Raw genomic sequence first — 18,987 nt, 5'->3', positions numbered from 1 at the left:
GGATCGGCAAAAAATATGGGACATAATCAAATTGCAGTGACTGCTTCCTTTGTTACCACATGTCAGTCATCTTGTGATTATTGGACCATGTAAACCTGCAAAAAACGAGCCAAAGTGCAGGCCCTATGCTGAGCATTTTTGCCCAAATTTGGCCTCACAGATGGATTCATCAAATCATTTGCATTCTAAATATACTTTTATTTTTAAAACCAACAATTCAGAAGTTATGAGGCTCAAAAGTTTCAGGGTTAGGACCACCCTTAAGTATAGATGATTTGCATGTTGTTGGGTTTTTATATTATTTATTTCAATTGTGTTTCTTTCTTCTTGTAATTTTTTTTTTTATTAATTTTTTTTTTTCACAAATTAATTAATCTATTAAAAAAATACAAACCACTGTAATTTGTTTTATATTTATCATAATACATACCACTATCAAAGAGCAAATATTGACACACTGTTGACCCTTAGGATTCCCATGGTAACCTATATTTTATGGGTCATTTCTTCCATTGTATGCCACAGGTTATTCAGGAAGTCTGTATAATTATGTTGCATGCTTGCATGGCTCTGTCTCTTCATTGGTGATAGGTATGTATGGCACAGGTATACTATTTATTGTAACACCAGGAAAGTTGAAAAAGAACTATTAAACCAAATGACATGTTATCATAATGGTCAAGAATATTGTTCTAGAAAAGCTTAGAAAGAGATATAGCAGCCATGATATACTAGTATAAGGCTTGATACTAGTATAGCCTTTGACATGTGCGATGCATGGACAAGTTATTATAGACCTTACATGTTATAGAGTACCTAAAGCTTACATGTACAATTTGTAATGCATCTGACATTCATATTAAGTCAGTTGTTTTGCACAATTAGCAAGCTTGTGTGTGGGCAATTGATAGTACATGTACATGTATCGGTGTCAAATTAGGATGTTACAATGGTCCATTTTTTGTGACATTTTGCTTAGCTTAATTTAATTAACTTCGGTTGTCATTTTCATATAGATATTTCAAAATGCAAATTTTGTATAAACCAGGGCTGTCAACTTTTTTGGAATTGCTTGTCGTGAGACAGATGCGTACCGGGATTTGCCGACTCAAATGTTCATTTTGAACAATGATTATTTGAGCCACGGCGCTTGAGAATTTGAAAAGCGGGGTGGGGGGGTAGAAACAACAAATTATTCATGACGATGCGTGAGATTTTACTCATTTTCCAGCTTTTTATGTGAGATTTACTACTAGGCGTGAGATTATACTATCTTGGCGTGAGACCGTGAGAAAGTGACCCAATCGCGTGAGACTCACGGCCAATGCGTGAGAGTTGACAGCCCTGTATAAACTTGCACCTGTCATTTACCATATTAAATCAGGGGTCTTTTGGAGGATGATAGGATCAAGTGGAGTGACATTAGAGGGCCACTCAGTGCCTGCTGCCGGAGTGGGGAGGGGGTGTAATTAGTACAAATGCCTATGGGATGTGTTGCAAACTCATTTTCAGCCATTTGGTATCCCAGCAAACAAAAAATGGTTTTAAAACATTTTAAACAGGTTATATTGGGTTATGGTCTTGGCAAAAACATTATTTATGTGTCTGGTTATAGAACTGTTATGAAAACGTTTTAAAATGTTTTGTATGAAAACACACAAAAACAACATTTTCAAAAAGTTGTCAAAATGTTATTTGTAATTTTGTATGAAAACACACAAAAACAACATTTTGAAAAAATTGTCAAAATGTTATTTGTAATATATTTTTTGCAAACATATGTTGCCAAAAAACGTTTTATAATACGCTTAAGGGATCTGGAATGAGCGTTTTGACCGTTTTGACAGTATTTTTGTGGGACATGAGAGCACATCAGACATATCAATTGCATTCTAAATATCGAAGAATGTCTTTCTGATATCAAATAATTTTCATTTTTGAAATTCACGATATAATACAAATTTTATGACAGATGATTATAATTTTATAGGCCTATTTTTCACATTTTTTATATATAACAGTCCTCAAGTAAATTTTATATATTCTTAAAGTGTATGTAGCTGGGAGGAAAAGTCGATGATCAATTGAAAATTTTGACCTTTCATATTGAAGATATGGATTTTTTCCCCAAAGACCTAATTTTTTTGGTGTTTTGGGAAAAATCCATATCTTCAATACGAAAGGTCAAAATTTTCAATTGATCGTCGGCTTTTCATCCCACCTACATACACTTTAAGTATAAATCATCAGATTTATAAAGTTTACTTGAGTACTGTTAAATATCAAAAATATCAATTTTAATCATTTGCCATAAAATGTGTATTACATTGCTAATTTCAAAAATCTAAATGATTTGATATCAGAAGGACATTCTTCGTATTCAGAATGCAATTCAATATGACTGATGTGCTCTCATGTCCCACAATAAATACTGTCCAAACGTTCATACCCCATCCCTTAATACATTTAACATTTTGCGTTTTCTCACAAACTTTTCTAGCCTTTTGCAAACAATGTCTAAAATGTGTTTTGTGTTTGCTGGGATATCAATAACCCCTTTTTCTAGTAGGCTAATTTTGGTATAACCATGGTTCATTTTCAAAATTTTCCCAAAAAATTGGAATATGAATATGATGGGTCCACTTTCAAATTGTCAGTGACATATCCCTACCCAAACCAAACCTGAGTACCCCCCGGCCTAGTTGACACAATGTTATTAAAACAGCAATCAAATTTAATTGGGTGCCCCCATGTATGTATGTATCATCTTGGACACAATCTTGAGCATGTACTGGTAATTTACCTTTGCATGCAGGCGCGTAGCAAGCGGGGGGACAGGGTGGACGAAGTCCATGGGCCCCGAGGGTTTAGGGGCCCCGAGCACAAAAGCGAAAAGGATTGATAATGGAGAGCAGGGCCGGATTTTTATACCATTGTGCTAGATGGGCCCGGGTCCAGGGCAAGTTACAGTCTAAAATTGAATTGAACAAAATATGTTTAGTCCCTCTTAGCCCCCCATTAGTTAAACCAAAACTTGGCCACTGACTTGAGTGCACATACCTTCCTCAGCACGTGAGTTCGGGCCTCATGTTTGGGGCCCCATAATTGCCCTATGCATCATTCTTTTAACAACAGCATGTTTTTTTGGTCAAAATAGGGCAAAATTGTAAAATTTTGCGTGTTTCGCGCGCATTCAGATACCAAAATTTATGTTGATCTGGGGCCAAAACGGTCTGAAATTGAATTGAACAAAATATGTTAGTCCCCCTTAGTCTCCCATTAGTTAAACCAAAACTTGGCCACTGACTTGAGTGCACATAACTTCCTCGGCATGTGAGTTCGGGGTCTCAAAATTTTGGCCTGGCCCAGGGCCCAAATAAGGTAGGCTAAATCCCGCCCTGGTTAAAAGGGCCCGTACTGCTCCTTGTCCATGGCCCCCTGATGCTCTTGCTACGCCCCTGTTTGCATGGTGCTCTGATGCTTTAATTGGATTGCAAAATTGGGTGCCCTCACAAAATGAACTTTGGACCAAGGCCATAGCAAGGTTGAAAAATGTTGGGCAGCCATCAAAATGTTGGGCGACCAAAAGACAAATATCATATATGCGCCAAATTGAAATAAAGCTATAAAGAAGAACATAACAAATTTCTCAAAAAGTGGGGCAGTCATAGCCTTCCTAACCAACCTGCTTGATAGGCAGTGTCCAAATTCAGAAAATAAAAGGGGTTGTAGTCCCACTGACAACCAGGTTGTAATTTCTGGTTGTCCACCAAAGTTTTTGGTTGTCCATAGCTGCCAGCCTGCCACAATCTGAAACAACATGACATGAGTACAAATTTATTCAAAACACATAGGCTTACAATATTTTTTGAAGTCAACCATGATTGATCCTAGCATTAAGCTCTAGGTCCAGTCCAGGGATACTCTCCAAAATCGTAGTCAATTTATGAACAGTTATATTTATGATACTTATGGGTCACTCCATATCAAATCAAGGAGGCGCCCCACCTGACCCCCTCAGATTTGCTTTATATTTTAGTCATATGTTGTACCTGTAAAAATATTAAAAACCTGCAAATTTGAGGTCTGTAGCTCTTACGGATTTTCTGTGGCAGGCATTTAAAGTTGGAGTAGGGAGGTCTAAATTTGGACCCAAAAGTTACCCCTTAAATAAATTTCATCTTTGGGAGTCTGTGCCTTCTTTATAAAAAAGAAAGAGAGGTCTGAAACTTTGCATACACACTAACTGCATGCCCAATTTGTCAAAAAATTAAAAATTAAAAAATTCTGTAATTGCGTGTTGTGTCACGGGGTCATTAAATATGCAAGAAAAAATGTAATGTTTTGTAAACTGGCAAGTTTAGCCCCCTAAATTCACATTTTTGTCAGATTAATTATTTTTGTTGTCACCGATGCTATATATAGGATAAATACAATGCATACCCAAAAAATTGGGGTCACAACTCATTTACATTTAGAACAGCGCCCTCACGAAGATGAAATTTATTGCAAATTCAACATTTTCAGGGGGCCCAAAGTCGATGTGGTCCACCTTCAAAATTTATAAAACATCACTTTTATATAACTACTAGTCTTAAATTACAACTTTGCTAAGTCCCAGTAATTGTATAGGTTGACTTCATATAAAATGACAAGCCCAAAGTTGACCATTTTCTTATGATTGCATGTAGTGCAAATGTGCAGAATTGAAGGCTTGAAAGTCAAATTGGCCACAATATTAAAAATAAATGATTAGATGAGTAGTTATTGGCCCTATTTACTTGTATTTCCATTTCGTTTCAATATATACAGATTTTCTATGGTAGCCATTTAAAGTTGGAGTGCAGCGCCCTCACGAAGATGTTTTGTAAACTGGCAAGTTTAGCCCCCTAAATTCACATTTTTTGTCAGATTAATTATTTTTTGTTGTCACCGATGCTATATATAGGATAAATACAATGCATACCCAAAAAATTGGGGTCACAACTTATTTACATTTCGAACAGCGCCCTCACGAAGATGAAATTTATTTCAAATTCAACATTTTCATGGGGCCCAAAGTCGATGTGGTCAACCTTCAAAATTTATAAAACATCACTTTTATATGACTACTAGTCTTAAATTGCAACTTTGCTCAATCCCATTAATTTTATAGATTGACTTCATATAAAACGACAAGCCTAAAGTTGACCGTTTTCTTATGATTGCATGTAGGCCCTACTGCAAATGTGCGAATCGGAAGGTTTAAAAGTCAAAATGGCCACAATATTAAAAATAAATGAATAGATGTATAGTTATTGGCCCTATTTACTTTTATTTCCATTTTATTTTCAATATTGGGGTCAATTTGACTTTCAACCTTCCGAATTCGGCACATTTGCAGCTATTTGCACCCTTTTTGCACTACATGCAATCATAAGAAAATGGTTAACTTTGGGCTTGTCATTTTATATGAAGTCAACCTATACAATTACTGGGACTTAGCAAAGTTGTAATTTAAGACTTGTAGTTATATAAAAGTGATGTTTTATAAACTTTGAAGGTGGACCACATCGACTTTGGGCCCCCTGAAAATGTTGAATGTGCAATAAATTCCATCTTCGTGAGGGCGCTGTTCGAAATGTAAATGAGTTGTGACCCCAATTTTTGGGTATGCATTGTATTTATCCTATATATAGCATCGGTGACAACAAAAATAATTAATCTGACAAAAATGTGAATTTAGGGGGCTAAACTTGCCAGTTTACAAAACATTACATTTTTTCTTGCATATTTAATGAGCCCGTGACACAACGCCAAGAATTACAGAATTTTTTATTTTTTTTTTTATTTTTGACATATTGGGCATGCAGTTAGTGTTTATGCAAAGTTTCAGACCTCTCTTTCTTTTTATAAAGAAGACACAAACGCCCAAAGATGAAATTTATTTAAAGGGCAACTTTTGGGTCCAAATTTAGACACCCCTACTCCAACTTTAAATGGCTGCCACAGAAAATCCATAAGAGCTACAGACCTCAAATTTGCAGGTTTTAATATTTTTACAGGTACAACATATGACTAAAATATAAAGCAAATCTGAGGGGGTCAGGTGGGCGCCTCCTTGATTTGATATGGAGTGACCCTTATATTTAACAAATCATCAGTTGTGTCAGGTTTGAGCAAACGAACATGCTAAAAAAGTGAGTTTTGGCTGTAGATCTTTGGTTGTCCCGGGCGAACGGACAACCAAAATTTCGAACACTGTTGATAGGGCTCTGCTATGGATCCTGTATAAAGTACATTAACCCTTTCTACCTATCAAAGTTAAATAACGTGGTTAGAAAGTTAACTAACTACAAGAAAGGAAAACAAAACTTAGGTAAGGAGGAAACCATAAAACCTTAATACTTTTCCTATTGATGCAAATAATGACCTTTATCACTTTATTAGAAGGATCTCTGGTTTATTACAGGAAGTAAAAGGAAGCTAAATGGGTTCCAAGGTATCTAAATCTCGCAAGGTCAAAAACAAGAAAACGGGAGAGAAGGACAGGGAACAAGTTGCTGAACAAACCGCAGAACCGAATGTGACGCAGGGAAGTTCATGCGGGAGTTTATCCAATGCTGAACAAGGTGTACAGGATACACAACTTGAAACAAGTGAAACTGGTATCCAAACTAATGAGACAGCTGAATCTGTTAGACAAAGCGGAGTAAATCAAAATATGATCGCTGGTGAGTTGTTACTGGTAGGACTTGCTTTCATGTAAGCAGTTAACCCAAACCATATACTAGACCCTAACCCTATTTAACAAGTGAGGCAGCTGTCCAATTCCAAACTAATAAGACAAATCTCGAAAAATGTTGAAAAAGTGGGTAAAATAATGTTTTTAAAAATTGTAAAAACAATAAAAAAATAAATAAATACAACAAGTGCTGTGTCTATTATTCAAAACATGATTTAAATGACATAAATGGTAATTTACCCATTAGCAGACCCATGAAAATGTGTCTAACAATAATAATGACTGCTGATAAAAAAAAACACCCAAAAACCACTATTTCCTGGTACTTGGTAATCAATCTAAATATAGCGCAAGGTTTTTTTTTTCTGCCTGTGACTGCACATGTGCAGAGACCTAGTTTTTATCACTCCATTATCTGGGTCGGGTCATAATGAGGTGTTTATGCGGAATGCTGACAAACACCATGGTCATTACCTAGGTTCATTGCTTGCAACAAAATACAACAAGTGTGGCTTCAAACCTTTTCTCTCTAAATAGTGTTGATACAGAACCCAGGGAGGTTCTCAACTTGGGCTTTGGTGGGGATGTTCACCAAATTTAATGAAAAACAGACTCAAAATTATACCAATTTTTGGAAAACGAGTTTGCAAATTTTGCAAAAAAACAATTAAAAATTTGCACTTTTTAAAGAAATGTTGGAAAAACGCTGTCAAATTTTCATTAAATTGAGGGCCATCAATAGACCAAAATGGCTGAAAATGCAGGATTGCGTAATCTTTTAAACAGTGTCATGTTTTACCAGTGTTTCTGTTTTACACATTTATACACAAATCATTAGCTACATTACTGGTGAAGTAACATGAAAGAAAGGACAGCTATCCTCATGTACAGGACTGCTAGGGACTTACTTAAAAAAATTAACATGAAGGAAACAAAGACTTAAATTTCTCCAATAATTCAAATGGGCTTTATACGTTTGGCCTTTGTGTCTCTGAGCTGAGGGCCCACCAAGTCCAATACTGATGCTCTTGTTGTCGGTACTACCCATGTAAATTTCACCTGTAATGGGTTATTCCAGTTGAAATACACACTACCCCTGTGGAAGATTTTGGTAATATCATCCACAGGGGGAGTATGTTTTTCAAATATAATTGGTCAGGGTTAATCATTTTGAAACCCATACTCCCCCTGTATTATTGTTTTACCTATATCTTCCACAACTGGAGTGAGTATTTCAAATGGAAGTTATCCAACTGTCTATTTTATTCAAAACTCATACTCCTTCTGTGGAAGACTTTACCTAAATATTTGACAGGGGTAGTGTGGATTTTAAATGGAATAGCCCGATAGACTTTTCTGACAATTAGGTTGACATCTTTTCAGAAACCTGGCCTGAGCCTAGCGATGACCCCGAGGTGACTACTCATCAGTGCTGGGAGACTATTGATACCCAGTGTCTTACTCATTCTACAAGACTTCAAGATGTGAGTGAATCGCAAACAACATCTGGATGGAAGGTTGTACGTCTGTTTGTTTCCTCAACATTCAATGACTATCAGAATGAGAGAGAGGTGCTGGTTAAAAAGGTAAGCTGCAAATCTTTCGCAAAATTTCTTGTAAACAAATCCAAGTTAATATTGTGTAAAACGATGGTAAACATACCTACAATGATGTTTCATGCTACATCGTCGCACTTTCTAAAAATTGACTGACCAATTCTTCCAATCCTCATCTGCTTCCTTTTTGAACTTGACGCTGGGGGCGCTCTTTGGGTTTTAGGAGCTGGTCATAAATATGCTTGCATATTGTAGCACAAAATGTAATTAAGGTTTATGTTAAACATCATTTTACCCAATATTTCTTTGGATTTGTCAAGAAGAAATTTTAATTATGGTATGCACTGATGAACTTAATTAGGCTACCAACGTTTCGATTTTTAAGTGGTTGAGATGATTGATTTTGCTACATTTTGTTATAAGTTATAAAGATGTGGAGTTAAAAAAAAGGAGAAAATGCTTGTTTTATTCAATCAATCGTGCTACAATTTGGTCTTAGCTTATATAATTATGTTTTGTTTCAGGCAAGTTAGAGCATCATCCCAATATTACAAAGGTCAAATCTGTCCAGATGCACTGTTTTTTTAAACATTTATATGTGCCAGCTGCTCGTGGTAAAGATTTAAAAAAAAATTGTTTTGTTTTTTCAGTTCAAAACAGGTTGTTATTTTTAGATTTAGACATTTCAAAGACTACCAGTTTTCTTTATTGATTCTATTTTTGCAATGATGATCTATGTACAGCTGTTGCTTTTGAGATCATCAAAAAAGTGACTTAAGCTGTATTGCCCCTCATCTCTGTTCAAAACAGGTGTTTCCAGAGCTTCGAGAGTGGTGTGAATCACGGCATCTCCATCTGATAGAATGTGATCTTCGATGGGGTGTTCCTAAAGATTCCACCACAAGGACTGTGCTGTGTACCTGCCTGGAAGAGTTGGATAGGTGTCATGAGGATGCTGATGGGGAAGGTTTCTTCATGAATATGCTGGCGGAAAGGTTGGTGTATGCAGTGTAGTGCCGTCGTCGGGACCGTTTTTTAATGTCGACATGTCGATATAATTCGTATACCAACGTCGACAGTGTGTCGACATAAAAAAATTCTAAAAAAACAAACAAAAAAAAAACAATTTTTTTTTTTTAATTTTCAAAAATATTTTTGGCCAGAAAAGCAAGTTATATGCCCAAAATTACTTGTTATTCAAGGTTGGAAACCAGAAAAATACTGCTACTCAAAAAAAAAAAAAAAATGCTAATTGTTTTTTACAAAGTTGGATACATTTGTACTTTTGCTTCTATTGAACAGCTAGCAATGCATACTAATTCAATGTGTCCCTGACTGTTCAATAGAAGCAAAGGTAATCAAAATAAACAAATTTATCCAACTTTGTAAAAAAAATTGGCATTTTTTTTTTTAGTAGCAGTATTTCTCTGGTTTCAACCTTGAATAACAAGTAATTTTGGGCCTATAACTTACTTTTCTGGCCAAAATATTTTTGAAAATTAAAAAAAAAAAAAAACATTTTTTTTTTTTTTGAATTTTTTTTTTGATGTCGACATGTCGGGATACGTGCTGACGTCGACATTATGTCGACATAAGGCATGTCGACGACGGCACTAATGCAGTGGGTAAAATTCAGTAAAAAACCAACAAGTTCATCGGACAGGCTACTCCTAAAAATGACCTGTCCTGCTAGCAAGTAACCATGACTTTTTAAGTCTAACTTTGGTTCTGATATATAGGTGCTAGGGAAAGGCGCTGTCTTCATGTCTTGTACCAGAAAAAATTTCAAAGGTGGGGAAAATTGTAAAATCATCCAGTTGACCCCAGAAGCAAAATGATCCTACAGGGATGTAGATATGTGTGCGAAGCGTGCAAAATTTTCAATTTTAGTGCCAAAATGATCATAATTGTTGAAAAAAAAGAACACCCGGGCCAAATGGAAGATTAACATCACAAATTTGGCCCATTTTGTCCAGGTGATTTGGGTCAGTACACCACTATTACTAGTTATTAGTGCAGGGGCGGATCCAGGAATTTTCATTAGAGGGGTGCAGAGACACCGCCGCGACAGCTCGGCGCCCACACAAAGTCAGGCGCTCTGCAAAAATACACAAAGTCAGGCGTCGCTCTGCAAAAATTAGAGGGGGCACATGCTGAGTGCGCCCCCCTCTAAATCCGCCCCTGTAGTGATGACCTCCCATTTGTCTGTTTTCATCAACAGATATGGATGGGTCCCAAAGCAAGATGATGTCCCACCAGACGTAGCAGACAGATACCAATGGGTTCCTAATGTGTCCATCACCCACATGGAGATTCTTCATGGAGCATTCCGAGCCGAGAATCCAAATGCTGCTTTCTTTATCCGTAGAGCTGAAGGATACTTGGATGACGTCCCGAAGGAAGCTGCTGAAAAAGGATTTGTTGACAAAGCTGAGATTGCTAAAGTGCAAATGAAGGTAGGTTTGTATACCATTTTCACCCTGATGTGGCAATAACAGGAGGCACATCATAAATTTTTGATGGGTATGTTCCCCCAGAATTTTGAGGGGGTGGGTCTTTGGAGCTGATGGCGTACCGGTAAAAAGGGGTCTTTTGGAGCTGCAAAGCCTGCAAACAAGGAAAAGCGGGGCCTTTTGGAGCTGTGAATAGTCAAAATCAAGGGCCTTTCTTGGCTTTCTGGTTGAAAATTGCCTGAAAAAACAGAAATGTGAGGAATGAGCAATTCAGGGGTCTTTAATAGCTGAAATTATCAAAGCAAGGGTCTTTCGGAGCTCTAATTTTGTTAAATTTAGGTTTTTTTCGGGGCTGCGAAATCTAAAAAAGGGGGTCTTTCCGTAGGAACGTACCCATATGTGATGTGATCAAGCCAAATCAGTCGGAACTCGGAAATATTAATTTTGAGATATAGCCAAAGAAAGGAAATGTTTCCCTTTGTTTCCTCTTGTTTTGGAAACTCTTTAATTACTCATATCTTTAGAACTGGTTGTTCAATTTCAACGGGGTTTTCTGCAAAATCCAGCTTTGTAAATGCTTTTTACTATCCTATAGAATTATTATTGCCGAGTTCCGACTGATTTTGCTTGATCGCATCACATATGGTCATTTGTATTAAGTGTCCCTGCGTAATGTCACCATGTTAAAGCAGCTGTTTCGCTAGCGCATCTCAATGCAGCATCATTAAGTGTGTGTGTACACCAGCGCTTTGATTGAATGCTAGCCATTTGAGGCTGCGCCCAATGAAATGCGTACTGCTGACGTCACTCCACATCAGGGTGAAAAATGGCATATAGTCTTTGTTGTGTATTATGTGTGCTCTCATGTTTTGTTTTGAAACAAAGCCCCTGGAATAAAGAATTATTTGTCAACAAAGATATCACACCCCCGGGATCACACCACTAAATGCTAGTCCTGTAGAGATGTGAACTAAATTGTTAATTTTTCTTTACATGAGCATGGTTGAAATCAGCCCTTGCCTGGTCGCTCTTTGACTTGGAAAACAATAGGTTGACTGTCATTTATAGGTTAATGAACTCGTATTAGATGCATCAACATCAGCGCAAGTGCATTATTTTGTCTAATTTTCGAGCAACAAGTAATACGCGTTTATTAACCTATTTCATACACAAGAAAAAAAACACCACATAATCTATACATGCAAAATCATCCAGGAATTTCTGGAAAGAAAATAGGAAAAAATGTTGCTTAATATCATTAAAAATGATCTTATCCGGCCAATGCTTTGTCGTCATGACTGGATCAAAAGAGTTTGGACTGTAGTCATCTTTGCTCTTTCAGTTTCAGTTCATATATCAATTTTCACTATAACAAATAGTTACTTAATAATTATATTCACTGTTAAGGGTATTCGAGGTATTGTTGGTCGAAGTAGCCAAAAAAAATTGATTTACATGATCTGAAGCAATATATTATTGAAAAATAACAAATGGTGTTTTGCAAAAGTTCATTCTACAAATCATATACTTTGAACACTTGCTTAATTTATTGTTGTTAACGAGTTATGTACGTTTTACAAAAGTGTTGTTGTTTCAGCCCTCTTTACAACATAACTCAAGAACCACAGGAACTACACAAGTATATCTGTGATATTTGAATTCTTCTACACGCTCGCTATGAATTGAGCAATGCAATTTGTGCTAAAGCTCACTACCACTCGCAAGATGCTGTGAACTACTTTTTTTTCTGCTGCTTCGACCAACAATACATTGTATAACCTTTTAAGTTTTTTCAAATTCATTTCAGGAATTGAAGAAGAGGTTACATGAGAGATTCCCCAACAGTGTGTTTGAGTATGACTGTCAATTTGATGGAGTACATGATGGAAGGGTAAGCTGTATGATTAGGCTATTCCATTTAAAATCCACACTACCCCTGTGGAAGATTTTGGAAATACCTTCCACAGAGGGAGTATGCCTTTCAAATGGAATGAACACATCTGCATGATCATTTAAAATGCATACTCCCCTTGTGGAAGATTTAGGAAATATCTTCCACAGAGGGAGTATGCATTTCAAATGGAATGAACACATGCAGCTCCATTTGAATTTTATACACCCTCTGCAAAAGATTCAACCTGAATCTTTTTCAGAAGGAGAATGAGTTTCAAATGGAGCTACCTAATGTGTTCATTCCATTTGAAATGCATACTCCCAGTGTGGAAGATATATCCAAAATCTTCCACAGGGGAATATGAATTTTAAATGGAATAGCACATTTTTGTAATTGGTGAAACTTTATGGCATGCCTCTGCTTAAACCTGTCAACTTATCTTTTTTTGTGTCTGTCAACTAAATCTGTGTGTTAGCTTGCTCAGTGAAAGGCAAAACATGCAGCCTGCATTTAAAGCCATAATGTGTGATTTGCTTCACAGCGACGCCCTCAATTTTACTCGGATTTCTACTTTTTGTGTAATTATAATGCCCCAGTGGTGTACTAAAATACCACGTAAAAGACTAAGCCTGAAGTGCTTTAATAACAGTAAAATTTAACTTTTTATATTAAAACCGGGTCGACCAGGTGGTGGATGATGTGCATTCCCTAAATTCAGTAAATTTTCATCGTCAACCGTGTAATTGAATGGGATTATTTTGACATTTTAAAACGCTTGAAATATCACAAACAAATAGGCCTATGTTGATAAATAATATAAATACAAGCTAAAACCGTTGGGGTTTGATAATGAACCCCACAAAACTAACCGAGTATATGAAAAATGCCATACGGCCAGGCGGTTTCACGAGTTGCCGGCTCGATCATGTCATCCGCCGCCTGGGGTCGACCCGGTTTTATTCAGAGTTCATCGATCGACTACTTGCTAACATCTTCCGTTTATGTCAGCTTATGTGTACACACGTCGAGCACGATGTTCCGTGCAGTATTACATGTTACGATCGGTGAGCGTAGTACATGCATTGTAGGCGCTGGAATGAAATCGCAAATTTCTTCATTAAACCTCATTTGTTTGGCTCGAAATTAAAAGAGGACAATGTGATCAGTGAAAACAAACATTTAAATAGGAATCTATTCTTTATGCAAATCACATATTATTGCTTTAAGAAATAAAGGGTAATCCATTATCTCTTACACCCAAATAATATGTCCGAGGCAGTAACGTTTTTTACTGCCGAGGACACATTATTTGGGTGTAAATGATAATGCTGCACCCTTTATTTCTATTCTTTTACCACAAAATAGTGCGATTTAAAGAGAAAATATCACTTTTTTACCCAAATATCTTAAGTTGTTCAAGGTGGAGCGTGTATGCAGAACCAAAGCGCAAGCTACAGCGAGTATTGCGGAAATATTGAACGCGTAACTGAGCGTTATGCTTTGTGTAGATGTGTAACGGCACTAATATACCGCATCGCGCTTTGCTGTGCGCTGTTATGCGAGAAGAACATAATTTTATTGTTAATTAAAGGTCTTTCACGTGATGCGTTTCAACAAATCACAGTGCAAGATTTTGAATAATGGGTCGTGGAGGTATATGATAAATGTTCACTGCATAATGACTGCATTATAAGTATGTGCTAGCTAGTTGGTAGTGAATGTTGGTAGTAAAATTTTGTTTTGGGAGTGCAGACTGGAAGCTTCATATAAAAGCATGGTGTAGGGGTGTGTATGTGTAAGGGTGCATTTGTTTTCACCGACAAACGTGGACCCACCTATGACATTGCACTTTGAAGTGTGGACCCACAGCAACTGTGGACGTCCACAGTCATAAGAGAGCGGCAGATGATGCTACACGCCATAATAATGCATATGGGGTATAGGTAGGTGTAATAGGTCCACGGTTTAGATACCATGTCTAATACCATAAAAGTCCACGCTTTCAATAAGGCCAAAAAAATGATTTGATTACGTAACTCGACCGACCCTAAAAGTAGGCCCGACCCTGACTTTTTTTTTTTTCTTTTTTTTTTGCAAAAAAGATAATAAAATTTAAAAACCTACCTACCCTAATTTTTTTATGTTACGCCAATCAAACAATTTTTTAGGCCTAATTATAGAAAAGTCAAAAACTGATGCTGGTAACATGGCTACGTGCATATTTACATGTATTTGCAGATTCAACTCAAAGGCCTTGAAGCATTTGGTAAACAAGTACTGGACTTTTTTAAGGAAGCAATTGGCAAGAAATATCCTGAAATAGCAGGGGAAACTGCTAGCCCAGAACAAATAGGTAAGAATTTGAAGTTGTAATTGGAAAACAATTATTCTGTAGGAAGTTCAAATTTATCCCCTACATTGCCTCAAGTCAATACCTTTCCCAATATTATTTTTTCGCTCTTTTAACCCCCTGAACACTACCTGCCAATCTAACATTGCCTCTGATTGGTCAATTACATGATATCTTCATTTTAATCACCAATCAGAATGGAGTTTTGCAAATAATTCACCCCAATTTTTTTGTGTGGTGAAATTATTCAATGTGGCTGATTGGTTCAATTGATAATGAAAACTTCTTTTTGACCAATAGGCAGGTAGTACTAGTTCTCATTAGGTTAAAGAAGCGGATAGCAAAGTTTGTACAGTATTTTTTGTGGGACATGAGATCGAGAGCACATCAGACATTTTGAATAAGAGAATTGTCCTTCTGATATCAAACAATTTGGATTTTTTTTTCATTTGTGATATAATACAAATTTTATAGCAAATTATTGTAAACTCAGTCCTCAAAGTAAACTTTATAAATCTAGTGATATGTACTTAAAGTGTATGCAGCTGGGAGGAAAAGCTGTCCATCTTTTGAAAACTTTGATCTTTCGTATTGAAGATATACATTTGTTTCCCCAAAAGACCTAAAAAAAATTAACCTGCTTAAAATGTTTTAAAAACATTTCAAAAATGTTTTATGTTAAAAACATTTCAAAAATGTTTTATGTTTGCTACATGTAGGGTAATTAACCCCCTCCCCAGCCACGCTTTACACGCCCATCTATCTCTCGTATTTTAGAGGAGCAACAGCACGGTATCTACATGGTCCAAAAAGGGCAGCTGGTGTTTGGCAGAGAGAAAGAAATAGAGGTGATCATGAAGTATGCAAATGAAGAAGCTTCAGCTGATGAAGGAGTGCCTCCATTGATTGTTGCTGCAGACCCTGGACAAGGAAAGTCTGCATTGATGGCTAGGTCTGTGATGGAGGCTAAGAAGGTGTGTACATGTACATCATGTGAAGATCTTGTTTGTGTGTATGTAGGGGGGTGTGTGGGGGTGGGGTGTATGTATGTATGTATGTCAGCTAATGGAGTGCCTCCATTGATTGTCGCTGCAGACCCTGGACAAGTCTGTGATGGAGGCTAAGAAGGTGTGTATATCATAAAAAGATTAGTTTTTGCTTGTTCGATTGTTTGTTTGATATGCATGTATGGATATGTATGTCAGCTGATGGAGTGCCTCCATTGATTATTGCTGCAGATCATTGACAAGTATGTGATGGAGGCTAAGGCTAAAGGGATGGGCAATCGCCGAATTTTGCAATGATTGCTCATCGCTTTTGCATTTGTACATATCATGTCAATAGCGATTGCAGACGACAAGTAAAATGTCAGATATGCCACAAAATACATATTTAGAACATCCATTGCTCTCAATAATTATTGCTTTGAATAAGCCCAATCGACATTGGAAGTTTGCAATTCATTGTGGGACAGTTTTTGCAGTTTTGGGACACTTTGCCCTTTGACCTATTGGGAAAATTCAGAAAAAATGGTTTTGTGCGTACAAAATATAATCTAAAATGTTTTACAAAAATAAAAACAATCCAAAAAACATTATTATGGAATAAATTAATTATTTAAATATTTTGAATGATAGCATTATGACAATAATGAATTAATAATAATTACAGATATTTCACCGATATGTCAGAGGTCAAAGTGTCCCAAAATAACCGGAAGTTACAATGGCGATTGGGCTTATTAATTCTTTGCCAAAAGTTAATAATTGAGAAAGGTAAATTAATTGGCAAAATAATAGATCCAATTGGTTGGAAATGATTAGTTGATGCATTCACATGTCAAGCGATATCACTTGGAAGTTGAGATTTCTTCAACTTATATAGACGACATCGTTTTTTGCTTCAGCGATTTGTATTAATTGATTGGCTTGACGCTCTGAAAACAGAAGTAAACACTGAGCTGTAACTCTGGACCTCTTGCACTGCAGTAAGATGCCCTATCAACTGCATTATTTTGACTGCTTATTATATAGGCCTAAAAGATTATAATTTTCTATTTTTTTTCCTTTATTTGTTTGTTTGTTCTTTCTTTCAGGCTGGTTTGAATGTGTTTTCTCATTTTGTGGGCTGCACAGCCGAATCCAACAGGGTGTCGAGTGTAATAGCAAGACTATGCAAAGCCCTGGCTAACAAAGATGGTAAATTGAAGAATTTTATAACTAGTTACATTATTAGATGGTCTGTAGTTTGTTTTGGTCAGGAAAAACATAAGACTATTCACACTTAAAGGGTTCTTAGGTTCTCCCTCCAAGACTTTTTAAAATAAATCAAAATTTATTTTACAAAATTAAAAAAAATATTTAAAGGAGTACTTTGTGATCCTAGCATCCTCTTTTTATGACATTTTTCAGTAGATATCCATGAAAAAGCTTATTTTCAAAATTTCGGTTGATTCCGATTTTGTGTTTGCAAGTTATGCATGATTATGTGTATTACACTGTTCCATAGGCCACTGTTGTAATTTCATTCTGGTGTACCATAACGTAATTCAAATTTTATGATTAATCTGCAAGAATTTTTTTGTACATAAACATTATGTAGCCAGAGCTTTCCTGTGGTAAAAATATATAATGACAGATATATTTTATAATGTCTTTTTATATAGCATTCTCAGTAAAAACTAATTTGAAAGTGTGACGTGTTGGGTAAATTCTGACTTCATATTTGAACTCAGCAGCCCTGATTTAGCCAAGAATGCATGAATTTTCATCAGTAACAGATAAAAAAGTTTTCATTTGTTGTCTAGTGTTTTACTTTTATGAGTTCCATGTTGTGACTGTAATTTCCTTTATACAAACAGACCCAAGACTAAGCAAGTTGACCAGTGAAACATCAAATGAAGAAGCTAATAAAATACTGACAGCCTTGTTGGAGGAGTATGGGAAATCTGGAGATCAGCTTCTGATTGTGGTAGATGCTGTTAATCAGGTGAGGGCTTTGAACTATAAGCGTAGGGCAGAATAAAGGGAGATGCATTCGTCCATGTCCACATTTGAGATTTTTTTGATACTTATAAACCCTGAAATGTATTCTTTCTCTTGAAACTGATAATACATTACATTTTTTTCCTAATATTAGGTTTGTGTGAGCTTGATGTCATTTGACACTTTCTATCATCTATTGTTAGAAAGTTATTTAATGTTTAATTATCACAAATACAAAGGAATTACATAAGAAATACTGACATAATTGTCCCCCAACATCTTGAACTGATTCTGCCTGATCAAATCACATAATTAACATATAAATTTGGATATTTTAACAACTTTATTGACAACTTTTAAAAACTAGATTATATATAGAGTCACCCATTCAGGCAGTGGCAGATTGGTTTGGGCATACCAAGCTGTGCCTCCCTGTTGAGGGTCCTAATTTAAAAAACAAAATTTTGGTGTTTTTTTTTAATAATGTTGGAAAACAATAAAACCAGTTTGTTTTGCTTTTAACTTTTAAATTTTATGGAAGATATAAATTATTCACATCACAGAATAATAGTGTAAAAATGGTCCACAAAATTACTTTCAATTTGGCCTATATTTTTATTTTCCACTGCGTACGTATGGATAGAACAGAGTCCATTTTGGCTTCTGATTTGGACACCCATTCAGTTTTTGTGTTAGGCAATGATAACAAAAATGGTGTCAAAATGGTTCACAAAATGGTGCCAATTGAGACTCTTTTACAAATACTGGGGGTTTCATCCCCTCAGACACCCCTGTGTATGGATCAAGAGGTGTCTGTTTTGGCTTCTGTTTTGGATACCCATATTCTTTTTGTTTTAAGCAATGATAACAACAATAGTGTCAAAACGGTCCACAAAATGGTGTCAATTGGGACTTTATTTTGACATTTTTTACAAATACTAGCGGGGATCAGTCATGACATATCATTTATACACAAACAAGCTAGAAAAGGCTTTAATATTGTATTTATTATGCAAATAACCATTT

The 18,987-nt window shown here is 36.1% G+C and overlaps 1 protein-coding gene across 1 annotated transcript in view; it reads left to right on the top strand.

The window, feature by feature from the left end:
• The window catches only part of LOC140141227 (telomerase protein component 1-like), a 48,432-nt gene that overhangs the window by 13,699 nt on the left and 15,746 nt on the right, over nucleotides 1–18,987 (top strand). The window contains exons 3-12 of the mRNA XM_072163024.1: nucleotides 526–591; nucleotides 6,452–6,713; nucleotides 8,108–8,310; nucleotides 9,091–9,275; nucleotides 10,502–10,736; nucleotides 12,541–12,624; nucleotides 14,866–14,980; nucleotides 15,755–15,951; nucleotides 17,073–17,175; nucleotides 17,838–17,965. Of these exons, the coding sequence (XP_072019125.1) occupies nucleotides 6,470–6,713; nucleotides 8,108–8,310; nucleotides 9,091–9,275; nucleotides 10,502–10,736; nucleotides 12,541–12,624; nucleotides 14,866–14,980; nucleotides 15,755–15,951; nucleotides 17,073–17,175; nucleotides 17,838–17,965 (1,494 nt within the window). The 5' untranslated portion in view covers nucleotides 526–591; nucleotides 6,452–6,469. The remainder of the gene's footprint in view (nucleotides 1–525; nucleotides 592–6,451; nucleotides 6,714–8,107; nucleotides 8,311–9,090; nucleotides 9,276–10,501; nucleotides 10,737–12,540; nucleotides 12,625–14,865; nucleotides 14,981–15,754; nucleotides 15,952–17,072; nucleotides 17,176–17,837; nucleotides 17,966–18,987) is intronic.

Source organism: Amphiura filiformis, chromosome 19, assembly GCF_039555335.1.
Source record: "Amphiura filiformis chromosome 19, Afil_fr2py, whole genome shotgun sequence".
Taxonomy (NCBI): domain Eukaryota; kingdom Metazoa; phylum Echinodermata; class Ophiuroidea; order Amphilepidida; family Amphiuridae; genus Amphiura; species Amphiura filiformis.
Note: the sequence above shows the minus strand (reverse complement) of the source record. Positions and strands in the feature narration are given on the sequence as shown.